The sequence below is a fragment of the Arachis hypogaea genome, chromosome 18 (genome assembly GCF_003086295.3).
Source record: "Arachis hypogaea cultivar Tifrunner chromosome 18, arahy.Tifrunner.gnm2.J5K5, whole genome shotgun sequence".
Lineage (NCBI taxonomy): Eukaryota > Viridiplantae > Streptophyta > Magnoliopsida > Fabales > Fabaceae > Arachis > Arachis hypogaea.
In genome coordinates this window covers 125,783,109-125,810,038 of record NC_092053.1, presented here as the reverse complement: position 1 = coordinate 125,810,038, position 26,930 = coordinate 125,783,109, and the positions used below count along the sequence as shown (strand labels likewise).

Below are 26,930 nucleotides of genomic sequence, written 5' to 3'. Positions count from 1 at the left end.
TCCTTCCAAGATCTTTCATCTCAAACTCTTCTTTTAGAGTTTTTATAATTGTTGGAATATCTTCAGGAGTCCCAATGATATTTAAATCATCAACGTACACAGCAATTATAATGAATCCAGATGCAGATTTCTTTATGAAAACACACGGACATATATCATCATTTTTGAATCCGTTTTTGGCCAGATACTCAGTAAGACGATTATACCACATTCGTCCAGATTGCTTTAGACTATATAAAGATCTTTGCAATTTAACTGAGTATAACCCTTGTGAATATTCATTGGATGGTTTAGATATCTTTAGTCCTTCAGGGACTTTCATATAGATATCCCGATCTAATGAGCCATATAAATAGCTGTTACCACATCCATTAAATGCATATGCAGTTTATGATATGAAGATAAACTGACCAAATAACGCAATGTTATCGCATCCACTACAGGGAAATACGTTTCTTCATAATCTATACCGGGCCTTTGTGAAAAACCTTGTGCCACAAGTCGGGCTTTGTAGCGCACAACTTCATTTTTCTCATTTCGTTTTCTCACAAATACCCATCGGTATCCAACAGGTTTTACATCTTCAGGTGTACGGACTACAGGTCCAAAGACTTCACGCTTTGCAAGTGAGTCTAATTCAGCCTTCATGGCTTCTTCCCATTTTGGCCAATCATTCCTTTGTCAACATTCTTCGACTGATCTTGGCTCAAGATCCTTACTTTCATGCATGATATTTAATGCCACATTATATGCAAATACTTCATTGACAATTGTCTTATTTCGGTCCCATTTCTCTCCTGTAAAGACATAATTTATCGAGATCTCGTTATTTTCACAATTTTCAGGTACCTGAACGTCTTTTGGTGTTATATCAGAATTTTGGACAACTGCAGGTGTCTTTACTATGTCTTTTTCAACAGGAATCGTATTTATCTCTTTTCTTTTTCGAGAATTTTTGTCTTTGGAACCGACAGGCCTGCCACGCTTCTGGCGTGTATTTGCTTCGGTGGCTACTTGTCCTACTGGGACATCAATTCGGATTGGGACATTTTCCGCTGGTATATAAGATTTGGTTATCCTCTTTGTATCGGAAAATGCATCAGACAATTCATTTGCTATTCTTTGCAAATGTATAATCTTTTGAGCTTCTAGTTCACATTGCCCTGATCGAGGATCTAAATGCATCAACGATAATGCATTCCAATTAAGTTCCTTTTTAGGAGGCTTATTCTCTCCCCCTAATATTGGAAATTTTGATTCATCAAAATGACAATCCGCAAACCGGGCTTTAAATACATCTCCAGTTTGTATCTCAAGATACCTCACTATAGAGGGAGAATCATATCCAACATATATCCCCAATTTTCTTTGGGGTCCCATTTTGGTGCGATTAGATGGTGCAATGGGAACATATATCGCACACCTAAATATTCTTAAATGGGAAACATTTGGCTGCTGGCCAAAAGCTAATTGCATAGGAGAGAACTGATGGTAACTTGTTGGCCTCAAACGAATAAGTGCTGCGGCATGTAAAATAGCATGCCCCCAAACCGAGGTTGGGAGATTTGTTCTCATAAGCAAGGGTCTAGCAATTAATTGGAGGCGCTTGGTGCACGAAATTGTGATCATCAACAATGGCGCCAAAGACTTGGAGCTCTCAAATGTGAATCACACTTTGTCACAATTCCGCACAACTAACCAGCAAGTGCACTGGGTCGTCCAAGTAATAAACCTTACGCGAGTAAGGGTCGATCCCACGGAGATTGTTGGCTTGAAGCAAGCTATGGTCATCTTGTAAATCTCAGTCAGGCGGATTCAAATGGTTATGGAGGATTGATAATTAAAAGATGAATAAAACATAAGATAAAGACAGAGATACTTATGTAATTCATTGGTGAGAATTTCAGATAAGCGTATGAAGATGCTTTGTTCCTCCTGAACCTCTGCTTTCCCATTGCCTTCTTCCAATCATTCATACTCGCTTCTATGGCAAGATTTATGTTGGGCATCACCGTTGTCAATGGCTACTTCCCGTCCTCTCAGTGAAAATGTTCTACGCACGCTGTCACCGCACGGCTAATCATCTATCGGTTCTCGATCATGTTGGAATCGGATCCATTGATCCTTTTGCGTCTGTCACACGCCCAACACTCGCGAGTTTGAAGCTCGTCACAGTCATCCCTTTCCAGATCTTACTCAGAATACCACAGACAAGGTTTAGACGTTCCGGATCTTAGGAATGGCCGCCAATAATTCTAACCTATACCACGAAGGTTCTAATCTTAGATTAGAAACCCAAGAGATACACATTCAAGCTTGTTTGCATGTAGAACAGCAGTGGTTGTCAGGCACACGTTCATAGGTGAGAATGGTGATGAGTGTCACATAATCATCACATTCATCATGTTCTTGTGTGCGAATGAATATCTTAGAGAAGAAGTAGGCGTGAATTGAATAGAAAAACAGTAGTACTTTGCATTATTTCATGAAGAACAGCAGAGCTCCACACCTTAATCTATGGTGTGTAGAAATTCCATCGTTGAAATTACAAAAGTGATAATGGTGGTCATTGGCTTCGGCCCCAGAGAGGGAACCCGAAGAACCAAGATGAAAATACAATAGTAAAAGGTCCTATTTATAGAGAACTAGTAGCCTAGGGTTTACAGAAATAAGTAATTAATGCAGAAATCTTCTTCTGGGCCCACTTGATGTGTGCTTGGACTGAGCATTGAAGCTTTCATATGTAGAGACTTTTCTTGGAGTTAAACGCTAGCTTTTGTGCCAGTTTGGGCGTTTAACTCCAGCTTTTGTGCCAGTTCTGGCGTTTTGACGCCAGAATTCTTAAGCTGACTTGGAACGCCGGTTTGGGCCATCAAATCTTGGGCAAAGTATGGACTATTATATATTGCTGGAAAGCCCAAGATGTCTACTTTCCAACACAATTAAGAGCGTGCCAATTGGGCTTCTGTAGCTCCAGAAAATCTACTTCGAATGCAGGAAGGTCAGAATCCAACAGCATCTGCAGTCCTTTTTCAGCCTCTGAATCAGATTTTTGCTCAGGTCCCTCAATTTCAGCCAGAAAATATCTGAAATCACAGAAAAACACACAAACTCATAGTAAAGTCCAAAAATGTAATTTTTAAATAAAAACTAATAAAAACATAATAAAAACTAACTAAAACATACTAAAAATAATGCCAAAAAGCGTATAAATTATCCGCTCATCACAACACCAAACTTAAATTGTTACTTGTCCCCAAGAAACTGAAAATCATATAGGATAAAAAGAATAGAATGTACAATGAATTCCAAAAACATCTATGAAGATCAGTATTAATTAGATGAATGGGGCTTTTAGCTTTTTGCTTCTGAACAGTTTTGGCATCTCACTTTATCCCTTGAAGTTCAGAATGATTGGCATCTATAGGAACTCAGAATCGAGATAGTGTTATTGATTCTCCTAGTTAAGTATGTTGATTCTTGAACACAGCTACTTTATGAGTCTTGGCCGTGACCCTAAGCATTTTGTTTTCCAGTATTACCACCGGATACATAAATGCCACAGACACATGACTGGGTGAACCTTTTTAGATTGTGACTCAGCTTTGCTAAAGTCTCCAGTGAGAGGTGTCCAGCGCTCTTAAGCACACTCTTTTTGCTTTGGACCACGACTTTAACCGCTCAGTCTCAAGTTTTCACTTGACACCTTCACGCCACAAACACATGGTTAGGGACAGCTTGGTTTAGCCGCTTAGGCCAGGATTTTATTCCTGTGGGCCCTCCTATCCACTGATGCTCAAAGCCTTGGATCCTTTTTATTTTACCCTTGCCTTTTGGTTTAAAGAGTTATTGGCTTTTTCTGCTTGCTTTTTCTTTTTCTCTCTCTTTTTTTTTTTTTGTATTCACTGCTTTTTCTTGCTTCAAGAATCAATTTTATGATTTTTCAGATTATCAAATAACATTTCTCCTTTTCCATCATTCTTTCAAGAGCCAACATTTTTGACATTTATAAACAATCAAATTCAAAAGACATATGCACTGTTCAAGCATTCATTCAGATAACAAAAAGTATTACCACCACATCAAAATAATTAAACTGCTTTAAAATTCGAAATTCATGTATTTCTTATTCTTTTTCAATTAAAACATTTTTCATTTTAAGAAAGGTGATGGATTCATTTTCATATCTTTGAGGCATAGACACTTAGACACTAGTGATCATGTAATAAAGACACAAACATAAATAAACATAAAGCATAAAAATTCGAAAACAGAAAATAAAGAACAAGGAGATTAAAGAACGGGTCCACCTTAGTAATGGCGGCTTGTTCTTCCTCTTGAAGATCTAATGGAGTGCTTGAGCTCCTCAATGTCTCTTCCTTGCCTTTGTTGCTCCTCTCTCATGACTCTTTGTTCTTCTCTAATTTCATGGAGGAGGATGGAATGCTCTTGGTGCTCCACCCTTAGTTGTCCCATGTTGGAACTTAATTCTCCTAGGGAGGTGTTGATTTGCTCCCAATAGTTTTGTGGAGAAAAATACATCCCTTGAGGCATCTCAGGGATTTCATGATGAGGAATTTCCTCATGCTCATGGTGATGTTCTCTTATTTGCTCCATCCTTTTCTTAGTGATGGGCTTATCCTCATCAATGAGGATGTCTTCCTCTATGTCAATTCCAGCTGAATTGCAGAGGTGACAAATGAGGTGAGGGAAGGCTAACCTTGCCAAGGTAGAGGGCTTGTCCGCCACCTTGTAGAGTTCTTGGGAGATAACTTCATGAACTTCTACTTCCTCTCTAGTCATGATGCTATGAATCATGATGGCTCGATCTATAGTAACTTCAGACCGGTTGCTAGTGGGAATGATTGAGAGTTGGATAAACTCCAACCATCCCCTAGCCACGGGCTTGAGGTTATGCCTTCTTAGTTGAATCGGCTTCCCTCTTGAATCTCTCTTCCATTGAGCACCCTCTTCACAAATGTCTATGAGGACTTGGTCCAACCTTTGATCAAAGTTGACTCTTCTAGTGTAGGGGTGTGTATCTCCTTGCATCATGGGCAAGTTGAATGCCAACCTTACATTCTCCAGACTAAAATCTAAGCATTTCCCTCGAACCATTGTAAGCCAATTCTTTGGGTCCGGGTTCACACTTTGATCATGGTTCTTGGTGATCCATGCATTGGCATAGAACTCTTGAACCATTAAGATTCTGACTTGTTGAATGGGGTTGGTGAGAACTTCCCAACCTCTTCTTCGAATCTCATGTCGGATCTCCGGATATTCACCCTTTTTGAGTTTGAAAGGGACCTCGGGGATCACCTTCTTCTTGGCCACAACTTCATAGAAGTGGTCTTGGTGCACCCTTGAGATGAATCTCTCCATCTCCCATGACTCGGAGGTGGAAACTTTTGCCTTCCCTTTCCTCTTTCTAGAGGTTTCTCCGGCCTTAGGTGCCATAAATGGTTATGGAAAAATAAAAAACAACGCTTTTACCACACCAAACTTAGAAGGTTTGCTCGTCCTCGAGCAAAAGAAGAAAGAAGGACGGAGAAGAAGAGAAAAATGGAAGAGTTGGAGAAGTGGGAGTGATTCGGCCATTATGGGTAGGTTTGGGTGGGAAAGTGGTTTGAATTTGAATGGCGAGGTAGGTGGAATTTTATGAAGGATGGATGTGAGTGGTGAAGAGAATGGTGGGATTTGATAGGTGATGGGTTTTTTTGGGGAAGAGGTATTGAGGTGATTGGTGAATGGATGAAGAAGAGAGAGAGAGAGATGAGATAGGTGGGGATCCTGTGGGGTCCACAGATCCTGAGGTGTCAAGGATATCTCATCCCTGCACCAAGTGGCGTGCAAAAATGCCCCTTTCTGCCAATCCTGGCGTTAAACGCCAGGCTGCTGCCCATTTCTGGCATTTAACGCCAGCTTCTTGCCCATTCCTAGCGTTAAACACCAGTTTGGTGCCCATTTCTGGCATTAAACGCCCAGAATGGTGCCAGACTGGGCGTTTAACGCCCATTCTGCTACCCTTACTGGCGTTTAAACGCCAGTAAGTTTCTCCTCCAGGATGTTCTATTTTTAATACTATTTTTCCTTCTGTTTTTGCTTTTTCAATTGTTTTTGTGACTTCACATGATCATCAACCTACAGAAAACATAAAATAACAATGGAGAATAAATAAAATTGGGTTGCCTCCCAACAAGCGCTTCTTTAATGTCAGTAGCTTGACAGTGGGCTCTCATGGAGCCTCACAGATACTCAGAGCATGATGATGGCCTCTCAACACCAAACTTAGAGTTTGGTTGTGGCCTCCCAACACCAAACTTAGAGTTTGAATGTGGGGATTTTGTTTGACTCTGTATTGAGAGAAGCTTTTCATACTTTCTCTCCATGGTTACAGAGGGAGATCCTTGAGTCTTAAACACAAGGAAGTCCTCATTCACTTGAAGGACTAATTCTCCTCTGTCTACATCAATCACAGCTTTTGCTGTGACTAGGAAGGGTCTATCAAGGATGATGGATTCATCTATACACTTTCCAGTGTCTAGGATTATGAAATCAGCAGGGATGTAGTGGTCTTCAACCTTTTCCAAGACATCCTCTATAAGTCCATAAGCTTGTTTCCTTGAATTATCTGCCATCTCTAGTGAGATTCTTGCAACTTGTACCTCAATGATCCCTAGCTTCTCCATTATAGAGAGAGGCATGAGGTTTATACTTGACCCTAGGTCACACAGAGCCTTCTCAAAGGTCATGGTGCCTATGGTACAAGGTATTGAGAATTTCCCAGGATCTTGTCTCTTCAGAGGTAATTTCTGCCTAGTCAAGTCATCCAGTTCTTTAGTGAGCAATGGAGGTTCATTCTCCCAAGTCTCATTACCAAATAACTTGGCGTTTAGCTTCATGATTGCTCCAAGGTACTTAGCAACTTGCTCTTCAGTAACATCTTCATCATTTTCAGAGGAAGAGTACTCATCAGAGCTCATGAATGGCAGGAGTAAATTCAATGAAATCTCTATGGTTTCAGTGTGAGCCTCAAATTCCCATGGTTCCTCATGAGGGAACTCCTTGGAGGCCAGTGGACGTCCAATGAGGTCTTTCTCAGTGGAGATCACTGCCTCTTCCTCCTCTCCAGGTTCGGCCGTGTGGGTCATGTTGATGGCCTTGCACTCTCCTTTTGGATTCTCTTCTGTATTGCTTGAAAGAGTACTAGGAGGGAGTTCAGTAACTTTCTTACTCAGCTGACCTACTTGTGCCTCCAAATTTCTAATGGAGGACCTTGTTTCAGTCATAAAACTTTGAGTGGTTTTAATTAGATCAGAGACTACAGTTGCTAAGTCAGAGTGACTCTACTTAGAATTCTCTGTCTGTTGCTGAGAAGATGATGAAAAAGGCTTGCTATTGCTAAACCTGTTTCTTCCACCATTATTGTTATTGAAGCCTTGTTGAGGCCTCTGTTGGTCCTTCCATGAGAGATTTGGATAATTTCTCCATGAAGGATTGTAAGTGTTTCCATAGGAATCTCCTATGTAATTCACCTCTTCCATTGCTGGGTTCTCAGAATCATAAGCTTCTTCTTCAAATGAAGCTTCTTTGGTACTGCCTGTTGCTGCTTGCATTTCAGACAGACTCTGAGAAATCATATTAACTTGTTGAGTCAATATTTTGTTCTGAGCCAGTATGGCATTCAGAGTATCAATCTCAAGAATTTCTTTCTTCTGATTTGTCCCATTATTCACAGGATTCCTTTCAGAGGTGTACATGAATTGGTTATTTGCAACCATTTCAATGAGTTCCTGAGCTTCTGCAGGCGTCTTCTTTAGATGAAGAGATCCTCCAGCAGAGCTGTCCAATGACATCTTGGACAGTTCAGACATACCATCATAGAAGATACCTATGATGCTCCATTCTAAAAGCATGTCAGAGGGACACCTTCTGATCAATTGCTTGTATCTTTCCCAAGCTTCATAGAGGGATTCACCTTCCTTCTGCCTGAAGGTTTGGACTTCCACTCTAAGCTTACTCAATTTTTGAAGTGGAAAGAACTTTGCCAAGAAGGCATTAACTAGCTTTTCCCAAGAGTTCAGGCTTTCTTTAGGTTGTGAGTCCAACCATGTCCTAGCTCTGTCTCTTACAGCAAAAGGAAAGAGCATAAGTCTGTAGACTTCAGAATCAACCCCATTGGTCTTGACAGTGTCACAGATTTGCAAGAATTCAGCTAAGAACTGATGAGGATCTTCCAATGGAAGTCCATGAAACTTGCAATTCTGTTGCATTAGAGAAACTAATTGAGGTTTAAGCTCAAAGTTGTTTGTTCCAATGGCAGGGATTGAGATGCTTCTCCCATAGAAGTTGGGAGTAGGTGCAGTAAAGTCACCAAGCACCTTCCTTGCATTGTTGGCATTGTTGTTTTCGGCTGCCATGACTTCTTCCTCCTTGAAGAGCTCTGTTAGGCCCTCTAGAGAGAGTTGTGCTTTAGCTTCTCTTAGCTTTCTCTTCAAGGTCCTTTCAGGTTCAGGATCAGCTTTAACAAGGATGCCTTTGTCTTTGCTCTTGCTCATATGAAAGAGAAGAGAACAAGAAAGTATGGAATCCTCTATGTTACAGTATAGAAATTCCTTGAGGTGTCAGAGGAAAAGAAGAATAGAAGGAGAAGGTAGATAGAAGAGAATTCGAACTTATCAAGAAGGATAGAGTTCGAATTATTGATAGTGGAAGAGTGTTAGTCCTTAAATAGAAGGATGTGAGAAGAGGGGAAGAATTTTCGAAATTAAAGTAAAAGATTTTGAAATAATTACAAGAAATTTTGAAAATTTGATTGAGATTTTCTAAAATTAAGATTCGGAAAGAAATTAAGTGATTTTGAAAAAAATTTTGAAATTAGAAATAAAAAAGATATGATTGAAAATTAATTTTGAAAAAGATGTGATTGAAAAGATATGATTGAGAAGATATGATTGAAAATCAAATTAAAAAGAGAAAGTTTTAAAATTAAAGTTGATTACTTGACTAACAAGAAATTAGAAGATATGTTTCTAGAATTAAAACTTTTGATCCTTTCTTAATAGGCAAGTAACAACTAGAAAATTTTGAATTAAATTATTAATTGTAGCAAGGATTTTCGAAAATAGTAATAAATAAATAAAATTGAAAAGAAATTGATTTTGAAAAGATATGATTGAAAAGATATGATTTGAAAAAGATTTGATTTTGAAAAATTATGAAAATTTGAAAAAGATTTGAATTAAAAACAAAATCTTCCCTCTAGTGTCATCCTGGCGTTAAACGCCCAGAATGGTATCCATTATGGCGTTTAACGCCCAAAATCCTACCTTTTTGGGCGTTAAACGCCCAGCCAGGTACCCTGACTGGCGTTTGAACGCCAGTTTTCCTTCTTCACTGGGCGTTTTGAACGCCCAGCTTTTTCTGTGTAATTCCTCTGCTAAATGTTCTGAATCTTCAATTTTCTGGGTTATTGACTTGAAAAGACACAATTTTGAATTTTTTTTTGAATTTTTAATGATGAGAAATAATAGAAATACAACTAAGATCAAATAAACAATGCATGCAAGACACCAAACTTAGAAGTTTGTATACTAAGGACTATAACAATTTGAAAATGCATGTAAGAAACAACAAAAGACACAGAATAAGAGAAATTAAAGATAAGAGCACTGAAATCATCAAGAACAACTTGAAGATCAATGAAGAACATAATGCATATATTCAAAAAATGCAAGAAGAATAAAGACATGCAATTGACACCAAACTTAAAAATTGATATTAGACTCAAACAAGAAACATAAAATATTTTTTATTTTTATGGTTTTATAAATTTTTTTTTTGATTTTTCGAAAATTGAGTGGAAAAGAAAATAAAGGGGTTCAGAATTTTTAATAAGAGTTCCAGGAATCATTGCAATGCTAGTCTAAGACTCCGGTCCAGGAATTAGACATGGCTTACTAGCCAGCCAAGCTTTCAATGAAAGCTCCGGTCCAAAACACTAGACATGGCCAATGGCCAGCCAAGCTTTAGCAGATCATTGCTAACAACAGCAAAATTGATAGAAATCAACAAGCTCTTGTGATGATAAGTTGAAACCTCGGTCCAATAAGATTAGACATGGCTTCACAGCCAGCAGACTTCAACAGATCATCAAGAAACTCTAGAATTCATTCTTAAAAACTCTGAAGAACAAAATAGAAAAAAAAAATTTTGTATTAAAAAAATTTTTGAAAATAAAAAGTAAAATTACCTAATCTAAGCAACAAGATGAACCGTCAGTTGTCCAAACTCGAACAATCCCCGGCAACGGCGCCAAAAACTTGGTGCACGAAATTGTGATCATCAACAATGGTGCCAAAGACTTGGAGCTCTCAAACGTGAATCACACTTTGTCACAATTCCGCACAACTAACCAGCAAGTGCATTGGGTCGTCCAAGTAATAAACCTTACGCGAGTAAGGGTCGATCCCACGGAGATTGTCGGCTTGAAGCAAGCTATGGTCATCTTGTAAATGTTAGTCAGGCGGATTCAAATGGTTATGGAGGATTGATAATTAAAAGATAAATAAAACATAAAATAAAGATAGAGATACTTATGTAATTCATTGGTGAGAATTTCAGATAAGCGTATGAAGATGCTTTGTTCCTCCTGAACCTCTGCTTTCCCATTGCCTTCTTCCAATCATTCATACTCCCTTCCATGGCAAGCTTTATGTTGGGCATCACCGTTGCCAATGGCTACTTGTCGTCCTCTCAGTGAAAATGTTCTACGCACGCTGTCACCGCACGACTAATCATCTGTCGGTTCTCGATCATGTTGGAATAGGATCCATTGATCCTTTTGCGTCTGTCACACGCCCAACACTCGCGAGTTTGAAGCTCGTCACAGTCATCTCTTCCCAGATCCTACTCAGAATACCACAGACAAGGTTTAGATGTTCCGAATCTCAGGAATGGCCGCCAATAATTCTAGCCTATACCACGAAGGTTCTAATCTTAGATTAGAAACCCAAGAGATACATATTCAAGCTTGTTTGCATGTAGAACGAAAGTGGTTGTCAGGCACGCGTTCATAGGTGAGAATGGTGATGAGTGTCACATAATCATCACATTCATCATGTTCTTGGGTGCGAATGAATATCTTGGAGAAGAAATAGACTTGAGTTGAATAGAAAAACAACAGTACTTTGCATTAATTCATGAAGAACAGCAGAGCTCCACACCTTAATCTATGGTGTGTAGAAACTCCACCGTTGAAAATACATAACAACAAGGTCTAGGCATGGCCGTGAGGCCAGCCTCCAAAAGCGTCTAAGATAGCATAAGACTTATCAAAGATGAAAATACAATAGTAAAATGTCCTATTTATAGAGAACTAATAGCCTAGGGTTTACATAAATAAGTAATTAATGCAGAAATCTTCTTCCGGGCCCACTTGGTGTGTGCTTGGGCTGAGCATTGAAGCTTCCATGTGTAGAGACTTTTCTTGGAGTTAAACGCCAGCTTTTGTGCCAGTTTAGGCGTTTAACTCCAGCTTTTGTGCCAGTTCTGACGTTTTGACGCCAGAATTCTTAAGCTGACTTGGAACGCCATTTTGGACCATCAAATCTTGGGCAAAGTATGGACTATTATATATTGTTGGAAAGCTCAGGATGTCTAATTTCCAACGTAATTGAGAGCATGCCAATTGGGCTTCTGTAGCTCCAGAAATCCACTTCAAGTGCAGGGAGGTCAGAATCCAACAGCATCTGCAGTCCTTTTTCAGCCTCTAAATCAGATTTTTGCTCAGGTCCCTCAATTTCAGCCAGAAAATACCTGAAATCACAGAAAAACACACAAACTCATAGTAAAGTCTAGAAATATGATTTTTATTTAAAAACTAATAAAAACATAATAAAAACTAACTAAAATATACTAAAAAACATACTAAAAACAATGCCAAAAAGCGTATAAATTATCCGCTCATCAGCGCTTAATAAGTGATTCTGCTAACCCATTTTGTGTGTGAACATAAGCTACTGGATGTTCAACACTTATTCCATTAGCCATACAATAAGCATCAAAAGCTTGGGAAGTAAATTCACCAGCATTATCAAGATGAATTGCTTTGATTGGATTTTCTGAAAATTGTGCTTTTAATCGAATAATTTGAGCCAGTAATCTCGCAAACGGCAGGTTGCGTGAAGATAATAAGCACACATGTGACCATCTCAAAGATGCGTCTATCAGGACTATAAAATATCTAAAAGATCCACATGGTGGATGAATAGGTCCACATATATCACCTTGAATCCTTTCTAGGAATTCAAGGGACTCAAATCCAATCTTTACTGGTGATGGCCTTAAGATTAACTTCCCTTGAGAACATGCAGCACAACAAAATTCACTAGTTTTAAGAATCTTCTGGTTCTTTAGTGAATGTCCATGAGAGTTTTCAATAATTCTCCTCATCATGGTTGTTCTCGGATGACCCAATCTATCATGCCAAGTTATGAATTCATTTTGACTAGTAAACTTCTGGTTTACAATGGCATGTGATTCAATTGCACTAATCTTGGTATAATACAACCTAGATGAAAGTTAGGATAATTTTTCTAATATAACTTTCTTATTTGAATCATGAGTTGTGATACATAAATACTCATGATTTCCCTCATTCATTGTCTCAACATGATATCCATTTCGGCGAATATCTTTGAAACTTAACAAGTTCCTTAGGGACTTGGTAGATAATAGTGCATTATTTATTATAAATTTTGTTCCTCCAGGAAACAAAATTATAGCTCTTTCGGAACCTTCTATCACATTGCCTGAGCCAATGATAGTATTAACATATTCCTCTTTTGGCACAAGATGGGTAAAATATATATCACTTTTGAGAATGGTGTGCGAACTTGCACTATCCACAAGGCATACATCTTCATTATATATCCTTACTATTTTCTTCAAAGACAAATAATAATAACATGAGTAGTATGCATAGTTAAATTGAATACTTGATTGGAATTATTTTTCTAAAAAATACTGTACATAAAAATAATGTCATATACTAAAATTTTATTTTAAAACATGACATATTTAATGATTTCAAAATTCATAAATATTAATATTTTATTATTTATATACATCATATTTGAAACTTAAATACATAGGAAATAAAACTTAACAATAAGTTCTTTACATTATTTATTTACATAGATACTTCACAATCCCACATATTAAACTATTCCATCATTGATCAGATGACCAATATTCCCTTCAGAATCCTCAAAGAAATCAGATACATCATAATGAGTGGTGGAATTTTCAGCATCATTTGAAACAAAATTTGTTTCTTTTCCTTTGTCATCCTTTTTCAAAGATGCCTGGTAAAGATCAACTAGGTGCCTTGGGTACGACAGGTACGTGACCAATGGCCCTTTCCACCACAACGGAAACACTTATCCTCTGTTGATTTATTTTGCCCGATATTTCTTTCTTTATCCCACTTCTGGTGAGATCCTCTCTTTTGAATATAATTCCTTTTCCTTCCATAATTTTTCTTGTTGTTAAAACCTTGCCATTTACCTCTTCTGGGGTAATGATTTGCCGCATTTACTTCAAAAAATGGGGCGGCGCCAGCTGGGTGCACTTCATGATTTTTTAAGAGCAACTCATTGTTGCGTTCAGCAACAAGAAGGCAAGAAATTAACTCAGAATATTTTTTAAATCATTTTTCTCGATACTGCTGCTGCAGGAGCACATTCGAGGCATGGAAGATTGAGAAAGTTTTCTCCAACATATCATGATTAGTTATCTTTTTCCCACATAATTTCATTCGTGAGGTGATTCGAAACATTGCAGAATTATATTCATTTATAGATTTAAAATTCTGCAGACGCAAGTGCGTCCATTCATATCGGGCTTGAGGAAGTATTACCGTTTTTTTATGATTATACCTTTCTTCAAGGTCTTTCCAAAGATCTGCAGGATCTTTTAATGTGAGATATTCATTTTTCAATCCTTCAAGATGACGACGAAGAAAAATCATGGTTTTAGCTTTATCCTTCTGGGATGCATTATTTTCAGCCTCAATGGTATCTTCAAGATCCATTGAATCAAGATGGATTTCAACATCTATATCCATGATAAATAATTATTTTCAGATATATCAAAAGCATTATATTCAAGATGAAAGAGTTTCGACATAATAAAAATTTGTTACCTGAAGTCTTCCTAAAATTTGATCAGAGTCTCGTGCTGATAACGTGTTGTAAAATAAATAAAGAAGATATAAATATAAAATAAAAGTGAAAGTAGAAAACACAAGTATTAATATTAGCCAATAATAATCTCACTATAATAGAAATAATTGATGTATCTATATATTAAAGGAGAAAGAAGTATTAGAAGTGTAGAAGAAGAATATTATAATAAAAGAGGAGAGGAATGCTTTTTATTGTTGTGTAATATCAACGAGGCTTAACCTCCTTTTATAGGCATATAGAAGGAATATTTTCAACCTTCATTAATATCATTCTCTCTTGAGTATGTAATCCTCATAGAGGAAATGGGCATCACGTCCCATACTTAACATAACACTATAATTATTTTTATACCTTTTCATAATCAAAATGTGAGAAATTACTACTTGATGACAATTTTCTAAAGTGCTTTGAGAAAATACCTTAGGATTTTGAATTTATTAAATAAAATTATTTTGTATTAATAATTTTAAAAAAATTTATCATTAGAATTGATATTAGTTAAAATTATAATTTTTTATCAATAAATTCATAAAATTATGAGAAAATTCTACTCCCTTCTTCTGCGAAATGCTAAAATAACACTTCTTTTTCCTCTATTTTATAAATGTACATTCCTCTCCCTTCTAACTTTTAAAAAGCCTGTTCTTTAATCTATTTTAAATTTTGTGTGTTAACTAATGTTAACTTTATCATTTTTAAAAAAAAATAAATTAATTTTTAAAAAATATCCATTAACAAAAATTTTAATTTTTATCATTAAATTTTGCTTATTAAAATATTATTTAATAAATTATTCTTTTATTGATTAAATTGTATTTTTAAAAAAAATTTAATAATTATATTACTTTTTTTCTAAAATACCCTTCAATAATTTTTTAATTATTAAATTATAATTTTACCAAAGTTTTTGTTAACAATTTTTTTTTTTATATTTTACTAGTAATTTTTCGATATCTATATATATTATTTTAACATTAAATAAAAAATTTTAGTAAGATTATTTTTCAATATCAATATATATTAATTGTTATACATGTTAACACTGGTAAAATTTTTTATTTAATATTAAAATAATATATATTGATATCGAAAAATTAATAATAAATATAAAAATAATTATTAACAAAAATTTTAGTAAAATTATAATTTAATAATTTAAAAATTATTGAAGGGTAGGTATCTTAGAAAAAAATAATTTAATTATTAATTTTTCTTAAAAATATTTTGATAAAAATACAATTTAATCAATAAAAGAATAATTTATTAAAGAGTATTTTGGTAAGCAAAATTTAATGATAAAAAATAAAATTTTTTTAATGGCTATTTTTTCAAAAAATAATTTATTTTTTCTTAAAAAATGGATAAAGTTAACATTAGTTAACATAAAAAATTTAAAATGGATTAAAGAGGAGGTTTTTTAAAAGTTAGAAGGAATGAAAATGTATATTTATAAAATAGAGGAGAGGAGAACGTCATTTTAGCATCTAGCAGGAGAAGGAAGTAAAATTTTCTCTAAAATTATTTATTATAATTTAGCTATACTTTTGAAGTGTAGGTAAAATTATTCATAAACACCATAAACGCCGTAATCATACAAAGACATCTAGAAGTTACACATGTTTACGTGTACCTATACTAAAATTAGTCACTAAAATTAGTTATTAGTATAAAATATATATTAAAATATAAAATATATATTAAAAATAAATTAAAAAATATATATTTATATACAAATACATAATGTGACTAATTTTAAAATGGTGAAAACTCAGGTGCAGTCGACTTCACGTGAAGTTGATTGCGGAGAGCCGTTAGATGATTTGACTGATTCGGTTCCACTACGTTACCAACAGCATATCTACCAACTTCTGCCAACTCTTATTTATAATTGTGTTTCATAGAAGTGTGTTCGTGGATGTGTCTAATAAAAATATCTTTTTTATAGCTGTGTTTAATAGAAGTATCTTTATAGATATATTTTTTGGATGTGTCTCTTTATATATGTATTTAAAATATATTAATTATTAGACACATCTACGAATATACTTCCATAAAACACAATTATAAATAAAAATTGGCAGAAGTTGGCCGATAATATGTTGGTAACCTATACTTTTCCGACTGATTTGACTAAATTTTCATCTAACGATTCTCAACTATCAACTTCGTAAAGTCGACTGCACCTGAGTTTCCATCTTTTAAAATATAAATAGTATTTTTATTATGTATATATATTACCTCGTTGCACCATAATAATTGCCACACGAAGTTGAGAAATAATGGAACTTGTCTCAGTTCTAAAGCAATTGTCAAATGAGGAAAACTCAACTCTTTACGTATCAATATTAGTCATTATCGTCACCATCTTCTTGTTTCTTAATTTCACAAGAAAAAAAAACAATAACCTTCCTCCATGCCCACCAAAGCTACCCTTCATTGGAAATCTTCATCAATTAGGAACACTTCCACACCGTTCCTTCCATGAGCTCTCCAAAAAGCATGGCCCTCTAATGTTGTTGGAGTTGGGACAAGTCCCAACTTTGGTGGTTTCGTCCGCGGACGTGGCCAGAGAAATCATCAAGAATCATGACGTTGTTTTCTCCGATAGGCCCCAAACTACGGCTGCAAATATCTTTACCTATGGATGCAAGGACGTGGCTTTTACACAGTATGGTGAAGAGTGGAGACAAAAAAAAAAGATTTGTGTTCTTGAGCTTTTAAGCATCAAAAGAGTTCGTTCTTTCGGTTCTGTTCGCGAACAAGAAGTTGTCGAACTGGTTGGTAGACTAATAATCATATTTTTAACATGTTTCTTCGTGTAAAATTATCATTTTAGCATTAAACGTCATTTTTGCATAGATATTTTTTTAGTTTGTTTTATGTTTAGATTAATAAAGATCATTTTTTTTAATTATAAAAATTTTAACACCATATCATAAATAAATTATATAAATGCTTATTATTTTATGATTTTATACTCATATTCATGTTGGTCATCATTAGTAGAATTTTTTATTTTGTAAATTAATAAAGATTTAGTTATTCTATTGGTCCCTATAGTTTTGTAAAATTTTTAATTAGGTTCTTATACTTTTTTTTTTCTTTTAATTAGATCCCTGCACCAAAATTTTTTTTTTCAATTAGGTCCCTCTTGGTAGTAATTTGCTTAATTGTATAAGGACCCAACTAAAAAAAATATTGGTGCAGGGACTCAAATAAAAAGAAAAAAAAATTGGTACAAGGACTCAATTAAAAAGAAAAAAGTATAAGAACCTAATTTAAAAAATTTTGCGAAATTACAGAGTAATTAAACTATTAATAAATTCAACCAGGGACGGACCCAAGCATACAAATGAGGGGGCACTTACCCCATGATTTTTTAATTTTTGTTTTAAAAGATATAATTATATATAATATGCCCCCACTTCAAATTTTAAATGATCCCACTACAAATAAAATAAATTCAATTAGTTAAAGTTTTAAATTTATTTTTTTATTTTTTTTATTATTTTGACTATTATTTAACCTAATCAAATTTAATTATTGTACCGTCAATTCTTTATTCTCTTAAATCCTCTTCTTATTTTTATATTTTCAACCTTCTTTTTCTATTCTTTGTCTAATGGTCATCTTCTCTTCATCAAAAAGTAAATTTTAAATTCTCCAATTTTTTTATATAGCTCTCCATGACTCTATGTATCTTTCAATTTCATTATTTTTCTTTTTGATATTTTCAATTGTAATTTTTAATTCAAACAATTATAGTTTAGGTATCAATCTAATATTTTATTTTTTTCGTGACTTTATATATTTTATTTTATTTTCGATTTATTCATCCTTATTATTTATTTTTTATCTTTTGTTCTATTATATGTACCTATGTTGCATATAAAATTTTAAAATGAACTGATTAATTTACTAATTTAGAATATATTTTTTATTTTTAAAAATAATGATAAAAAATATTTTAATTATAATATATAATTAAACAGATACATAAAATATTTTATCTAATATTATATCAAAATTAAATTAAAAAATATATAACAAATTTAATTATTTTAAAAAATAAAAAAATTATAAAAATTATGTTTTTATTATTTTATATAAACATACTTTTCATATAAAAATTTAATTTTTTTAGTATTTATATATAATTCTAATTTCAAATTATAAATACTAATGTATTATTATGCGCTAATATGCCAGTTAATTCAGTCTTTTATTATTAAATGTGTATAAAAAGATTAGTTAGGATAATAAGTTATCTATAATTTAATTAAAATATTTTAATTTTAAATTTTAGAAATAAAAAAATATTTTTTATAAATTATATATAATAAATAGTATTTTAAGAATAAAAGTGTTCGCTAACTCTTTTTAATTTTTATATCTCCATATAATTAATAATATTTAATAAAATTTATTTAATATATATATATATATATATATATATATATTTTTTTTTTTTTTTGCCCCCACTCCTAAAATTTTCTGGGTCCGCCACTGAATTCAACTATAATATAATTAACATATTTCTGTCACCAGTGATTATATTTATATATTTATATACCTCTAAAAGGCTGTTTTTAGTGAATTTTTGTTGTTTGAATAATTAAAATAAAAATTAAATTTTATATGTATATATTTATTTTTAGAAAAAAAAATTGAGAACTAACAATTTTAAATTATATTGGTCAATATTTTTAGTAGTCCAATACTTTTAACCGGACAATCTAATACTATACTTTAAGTCAATACTTTTAAATATTATTAGTTAATTATTGATAAAAAATAATAAATTATGTTAATTCTGTAATATATATATATATATATATATATATATATATATATATTACCATAGTTAGCTTGTATCCAACATTTTTATGTGTAGTATTTTACCGTATTTAATTTAATAGTTAATACATTTACATGTTTCGATACAACATATTAGGTGGGTGGAATACGTGAATCATGTGTAAGAAACAAAGGATCTTGTGTGAATCTAAGTGAGTTGCTAATTTCAACATCAAACAACATAGTATCAAGATGTATTCTTGGACAAAAGTATAATACTCCAAAAGATTGTAACGACAAAAATTTTGGAGAGCTTGGAAGAAAATTGATGCGACAATTTTCGTCTTTCAGTGTGAAAGATTTCTTCCCTTCATTTGGTTGGATTGATTCTGTTAGAGGTTTGATATCAGAAATGAATGCTACTTCTATAGCATTTGATTCTTTCTTAGAAGATGTAATTGAAGAACACATCATGAGGAGAAGGAATAAAGAGAAGAAGAAAGGTGATGATCATTTTGAGAAGAAAGACTTTGTTGATATACTTCTTGAACTTCAAGAGAATAATATGCTTGAGTTTGCGGACTCTCAAGATAACTTCAAAGCAATCTTAGTGGTATCTCTTTCTCTCTCTCCCCATTTATTTTATAATTTTATTATGAAAATTATTCAAATAAAAAATGTCAAAAATATCTTTTTATAAAAATATTTTGTATAAAAATGTGATTTATTTATTTGGTCACATTTTATATAAAAACAACATTTTTATAACATATTAAAATATAACTCAAAGTTAAAAAGAAAATTTTTTACATAAAGACAATTATAAAATCTTCATTAAAATATCCACCTTTTATTATTACATGAGCTTTTCTACTATGTAAGTTTCACTAAAAAACGATAATAGTAGTAATTCTAGAGCTAATATGTACAACAAACATTAATTTCTAAAAAGAATATATTTATTAGAAAAGAGACTAATGCAGGTTTTTTTTATTATTTTAATAGTTCATAATAGACTAAAATGACAAATAAATTCCTGAAAAATTATACTTTTGATAGATTAGTTTATAATAAAAAATAAATATTAATAAAATTTTTTAGGATAATAAATATAAGGGTTAAGTTCGATTTTGGTCTCCAACGTAGAGGTCGAAAATCGGAATCATCCCTAACTTTTTTTTTGCTACAAAATGGTCCCCAAAATTTCAGTTTGTTTTAAAACCGTCCTTCAGACCAAAATGCCCCTATTCCTTCTTCCCCAAAATCATGCAAAGCACCAACAGAAACACAAGCATAAGCACCACCACCACCACCACCACCACCACCACCACACCCGCCGCCACCACCACCACCACCACCACACCTGCCACCACCCACCACCTACCACCACCATCATCATCATCATCATCATCATCATCATCATCATCATCATCATCATCATCATTATGATCATCATCATCATCACCATCAGAAAATCAACATCATCATCGTCATCCTCATCAAACCCAGAACTCAGATCCATAAGAAAATCAACATCATCATCGTCATCCTCATCAAACCCAGAACTCAGATCCAGATTTCAAACTCAGACAAACAAAAACTCAACTCAAAAAATCATCATCATCATCAAGAACCCAGAATCAACAATAACAATACTCTAAATTTAAATTTCAACAACAACAATGTTCCACAACAAATTTCACAAAAAATCCAAAAATTTCACAAAAAAATCCAATTCACAGAATTCACAGAAGAAGAAGAAGAAAAAGCGGCGGACGGCGGTGCGGCGGTGGGGTCGGCGGTAAGAAGAAGAAGCGGCGGATATGGCGGTGGTGAAGCAGGGGAGGCTGCGGCGGGCGGTGGTGCGGCGGATATGGCGGAAGAAGAAGAAGAAGAAGAGGCGGCGGGCGGTGGTGCGGCGGATATGGCGGAAGAAAAAGAAGAAGAAGAGGAGGTGGTGGCAGCGGCAGTCAGTGGCGGTGCGGCGGTGAAGCAGGGGCCCCCTTCTCTCCCCCCTCCTCCCTCTCCCCCCCTTGTCGCGCCCCCTCGCTCTTTCTCTCCCTACCCCCGCTTCTCTGTACCCTTTCTTTCCTTTATTTTTTATTTATTTTATATTTATTTTATTTTATTTTATAATTTTTGTAATGAGGGGTAATTTGATAATAAAAAAATAAAATTGGTAAAAAGGACGATTTTAAAACAAACTGAAACTTTGGGGACCATTTTGTAACAAGAAAAAAATTAGGGACGATTCAATTTTCGACCTCTACGTTGGGACCAAAATTGAACTTAACCCTAAATATAAACACACTATTTTTAAATTAATTTCTATAATTTATCTATATTTATTATCCTAAAAAATTTTATTAATATATTTTTTTTAAATTAATCTATTCAAAATATAAATTTCTATAAGTTTATTTGTCATTTTACTCGTCATAATAACTTGTTGTATTGCACCATTCTTGTCATAGCGGTGTATAATTCAAATTTATGTTCAATCAATTTTTAATAGTAGGACAGTGACCTACCATAGTAATAACATGTGACAGAATTTTTTTGATTAATATCAGTAATTTTTTGTAAACTTATTTTTTATCCTAAATTCTAATTTCTAACTTTAAGCTCTCCAAAAAATAAGAGTTAAAAAGTTATTTTATTATTATAATAAAAATTTAATTAATATTAACTAATTAAAAATTAATTATTTTATTGATGATTATACAAATTAAAAGTTTTTCTAATAATTTCAGGACATGTTTGTTGGAGGAAGTGATACTACCTCAACAACTCTAGAATGGACTTTTGCTGAACTCCTCAAGAATCCAAAAGCCATGAAGAAAGCTCAAGAAGAGGTAAGGAGAATTGTGGGGAGAAAATCAAAAGTGGAAGAAAATGATGTGAATCAAATGAACTATTTGAATTGTGTGATCAAAGAAACTCTAAGATTGCATCCTCCACTTCCTGTCTTAGGTCCGAGGCAAACAACTTCAAGTGTGAAAGTACAAAATTTCAATATTCCTCCAAAAACTAGAGTGTTTATAAATGCTTGGGCGATTCAAAGAGACCCAAAATTGTGGGAGGAGGCTGAAGAGTTCATTCCTGAGAGATTTGAAAACAACCAAGTTGATATAAAAGGGTTGGATTTTCAATTAATACCATTTGGTGTTGGGAGAAGAGGTTGTCCTGGAATTTCTTTTGGTCTTGTTTCTACCGGATATGTTCTTGCTAATCTTCTATATTGGTTTGATTGGAAGCTGCATGGTGAAGATGAAGGTGACATAGACATGGATGAAATGTGTGGACTCACTGTTAGTAAGAAAGTCTCACTCCATCTTCAACCCATACCATACTCTCTTAGTTCTTAGGCTTAATGTGTTGTAACGATAAGAGGCGTAAAATATCGTTTTTGTCCCCAATATTTGGGGTAAGTTCTATTTGTGTCCCTAATGTTTAAATCGTTATATTTGTATTCTTAACGTTTATAAAAGTGATTCAGTGTTATTCTGCTGTCAATTACACATCATGAGCTTTAGTTGGAGTTCTAAAAGTCTCTTCTTGAAATTAGAATACAAATGTTTGAGTCAGAACGATGATCTACTTCGGATAATAACTCATTAAAAGTTAAAACTAATCCCTACAATATTTACATATAATTCACTTTTTTAGGAACATAATTGAACTTGAACACAAATTTTGGATACAATATTAAAATCGAACACATCCAAGTAAGACCTAATTGAGAATGAATACATCCAAGTGAGAATAATTAAAAAATACAATCTGATCTATTAGTATAATTGACGGCAGGATAACATTGAATCACTCTTATAAATGTTAGGGACACAAATAAGACTTACTCCAAATGTTAGGGACAAAAATAATACTTTACTCTAATAAGAGTGGATACTTAAAAAAAAAAATTAGTGACAATATCTATTATTTTTAGCGACAATAAAAATAGTCGTTAATATTTTATTTATTGATAACTATATATTACTTGCCTTATTTTTTATTATTAAAAATATTGTTTGTCTTATAATTTGTTATTATAATAACATATAATAATAAAATTAAATATATGAATATCGCAAAATAATAAATTAATTAAAAAAAAACAATAACCATATACATGTCATTATAATGTTATTACTGTTAAAAATTTGTCATTACTTAATTTTTGTTTTGTAGTGTATGTAATAATGGATATGTTATTTGTAATTATTTTTATTACATGATAAAGAGATGAATGTGAAATTAATTAGTTTTAAATAATATTTTCATTATATTTTCATTCTTTTCATATACTTAGTAGATATTTCATTCTCCAACGTCTTATTCCTTTTGATATTGTCACGAGAAACAAACAAGGGACACCGATTAAAGTTAAACCTCATCATATGCATTCCACTATAGCAATTAGCATGCACCTTGCTTGTCAAATGTCATTTTCCAATTTCATTCATAACATTACAAATTGGACTACATATACTATTTGGATTTTCTATTATATACAACAACTTGTTTATTAGAGAGTCCTAATAAACCCTAAATCTAAGGAGGTATTCTATTGATCTCTTTGTTTGTCTGGTGCTGTATGTTTAAAGCAAGGTTCTGAAAACCGAATTGGTCATCGAATCATTCTAGCTACTGATTTATTGGTTTATAGGTTTAATCGGTTCAATCGTGGTTGAACCGAAAAAATTGTTTTATAATAAAATAATAAATAAAATATAAATAAACACATTAAAACATAATTATAATCTAATATAAATCTTAAAATATCATCCCAATTAAAAGTGTTGCATAAATCAGAATGTTATGATCTCATTTAAATACAAACTCAAAAGTCAAATAACAAAAACAACCAATCAAACATAAATATGCCAACATCCAACTGATTCAAGTTTGATAAAAATTTTCATTTACAATAGAAAGCATCAAAGCTGTTGATGGTAATACAGCAGTTCCTCCTGGAACATAAAGACCCACAGAATTAATACTTCTTGCAACTCGCTTGCATTGAACTCCATGGTATTTTCAGAAGACTCAAAACAAAAATATTGGTGTAACACCCCAAGAATGAACAAACACATAAGCATAATTACAAAATCAAAAGACTTGGCACAAATATAATGGTGAAAATCCATAAATCAGGGGCAGTAATGCACATCTGACTAGAACCAAAATAAATCTTCTACGTATTTTGTATTTAATCTTTCTAGGAATATCTAGCCTTTTCCAAATAAAGTTGGCAAGCAACAATTGTCATAAAAGGACATCACTTAACATATCTTTAAATAATTTATTTTCAACTATTTAAAAAAATTGACTTAATAAAACATGGATGATCCAAAGTAAGAATAAGAATTGGAATGACATACATACTTTCATGTTCTCAACAATTCTCTTAGGTGTCTTCTGAGCAGCATGGAATGCATATATATTGTTGTAGGCCACATCAAAAGCTTCCTTAATAGTTCCATCAAGCTGTACTCCCATAAAACAACATGAAGTAAAATAGCAGAAAAAGCTGACTCTTACTCACTCAAACTAGAAAATTAGTTGCAGAATTTCAATTTCAATTTAAGAGAAATAAACAAACAAAACCTACCTATCAATTAGTTGCAGAATTTCAATTTCAATTTCAGTTATTCAGTTGAAAAATCAGTTGAAACATGCAAACAATTATTCAATCAATTATTCAATCACTATATTAGTTCACACTTCACAGTTCACAGAAAAATAATTACTCAATCACTATATCACCATATCAGTTCACAGTTGAATGACTTGAATCAGATTTCACAAAACTTCACTATATTAGTAAACCACACAGAATCAAGCAATTATTCAATCATAAATTCATAGCTAATAAAAAAATTACCTAGAGAATACACAAGAGACAGTGGTTGCGGAAGGGGACAGAGACACCGAGAGACAGAGACAAAGACATCTAGTGACCAAGGGAGACAGAGATAACAAGAGACACCGAGGGAGACAGAGCAGCAAACGGTGGCTTCGAAGGTCGCGATGGCTGCTGCGCGATGGAGGCTTCGAAGGTTGCGCGACGGAGGCTTCAAAGGTTGCGCGACGGAGGCTTTGAAGGTTGCGCTAGCTACTGCGAGATGGAGGCGAAGTGAGCGAGCACGAGGCGGTGGCTGTTCGAAGGAACGACGATGGCGACGGCACGAGACGGTGGCTGGACGAAGGTGAGCTCGATGAGATTGAGGAGCCCTCCCCCTGACTGAGTGTGTGTGCAAGACTGAGAGGAATGAGGAGCTCTATTAGGGCTTGGCTGTGCGATGGAGTAATAGTTAGGAATTTTTAGGGATTGAAACGGCAACGTTTAGTTACCTTCTCTAAAAACCGGTCGGGTCACGGTTCGGTTCGACTGATCGGTTCATTGGTTCGATGGCGGTTTCTGAAATCTGTGGTTTTGCTTATTGCCCGAACCGCTTTTCTCAACGGTTTACGGTTCAATCGATTCGACCAGCCAGTTCGAACCGGTTTTCAGAATCATGGTTTAAAGTCGGTGATTTAGGGTTTCCTTTGTGGGTTGGTGGTCTTTGATTTGGGGTTTGGCCAAGGAGGGTTCAGCTGTAACTCTCTGTCGCCATCCCTCTCTCTACTTGAAGCCTTAACTGGTGAAGGCGCTTTGTCTCTCTCATACTCCCAAACCCCATCTCTTCAACCCTGTTTTCCAACTTCTAATTCGTATTTCTCTTTGATCTTGGCCAGTTTCTTTGTTGTTGGAACCACAAAAACGGAGGTATTCACAAACGGAACCTGATCAAAAGGGCTGAAACCAGATCAAGCTGAGGATTCTCATAGCAGTGGTGAAGCCCTTAAGAATCATATGTTTATAGCTATTTTTATAATATATTCTGTTGTATTCTGATTCATTTGTGTCTTCATAATTTTTTGGTGTAACACCCTAATACTTTTAAACTGAGTTAAGCTTTATTTGGATTATATTTAGTAGCTGATATTAAAAAACCTTGCGAAATTTTTCTTTTAAAACAAATGTGAAATATTTATATAAAATAATTTATAAATAAAAATATTGAATAATTAGTTTTTATTAGAATAGTTACTAGTTGAAAAATATAAGTGGATTTGAAAATACTAACATGAAAAACCGGTGTGCTAAACTATGAAGGCACAATGACAAACTTTACTCATACCAAATAAAAAAGAAAACATCATAGTTACAATTGCAATCAGTCAAAAAGGATAAAACAAAACACATAGGAAATCCTAATTCTCTTATTTTGTTTAACTATGGCTAAAACAATCGCATATTCTTCCTTCTTAAGGTAAACGTTTAATGTTTTGTATCTACGTCTTCGATAGCTTGCTCCTACTAGTGCACCTATCTTTTCACCTCAACTGTATTGTTTCGTACTGCATCGTTCCTGAAGATGGTACGGAGAGAGGGGTGAGAAACAAAAGTTTCTTAGTAGTTTATCTATATGGTGTCATCGTTTCCATCCCCAGCCACTCCGAGTTTTAAAATAAAAATAGTGATGATACAATGTTGTTCAATTATTATTTTCAAAAGTCTTGATTAGTCAGAGTGGTGTAACTTTTAGATGCTTCTCGTTTACTTATGTTATGACATGTGTAATGCAAGTAAAATGCCTATAGAGTTAAAACATATGAAGGTAACTCATAAACCTTGGTATGATGTTCTCATAGGCCATAAAACAAGACGAAATAAATAATAAATAAGAGAAGAATAGTAACATACAGAATAGATCTGAATAAAATAAAGATCTTAAACAATATCATACATCATACAAAAAAGAACTTTGGAAAAAGAAGGATCTTTGAATGCAATAATAAACATAATCATAAATAAAAAAAAAGATAAAAAAAAAA

General features: G+C 33.6%; 1 protein-coding gene across 1 annotated transcript; it reads left to right on the top strand.

Annotated features, from left to right (window-relative positions):
* Window positions 1-16,523: 16,523 nt before the first annotated feature.
* On the top strand, window positions 16,524-22,587 carry LOC112769413 (cytochrome P450 71A1). The gene is made up of 3 exons (XM_025813935.2): window positions 16,524-17,026; window positions 19,204-19,659; window positions 21,800-22,587. Exons 1-3 carry the CDS (start codon window positions 16,529-16,531, stop codon window positions 22,412-22,414), a joined length of 1,569 nt encoding a protein of 522 aa, XP_025669720.1. The 5' UTR covers window positions 16,524-16,528; the 3' UTR covers window positions 22,415-22,587.
* Window positions 22,588-26,930: the final 4,343 nt, after the last annotated feature.

Excerpts from the sequence above, each read along its gene's own strand:
- LOC112769413 (XM_025813935.2), top strand. The coding sequence starts at position 16,529 with ATGGAACTTGTCTCAGTTCTAAAGCAATTGTCAAATGAGGAAAACTCA. Across the intron at positions 17,027-19,203 it reads AACAAGAAGTTGTCGAACTG|GTGGGTGGAATACGTGAATC; the intron begins GTTGGTAGACTA and ends ACAACATATTAG. Across the intron at positions 19,660-21,799 it reads ACTTCAAAGCAATCTTAGTG|GACATGTTTGTTGGAGGAAG; the intron begins GTATCTCTTTCT and ends TAATAATTTCAG.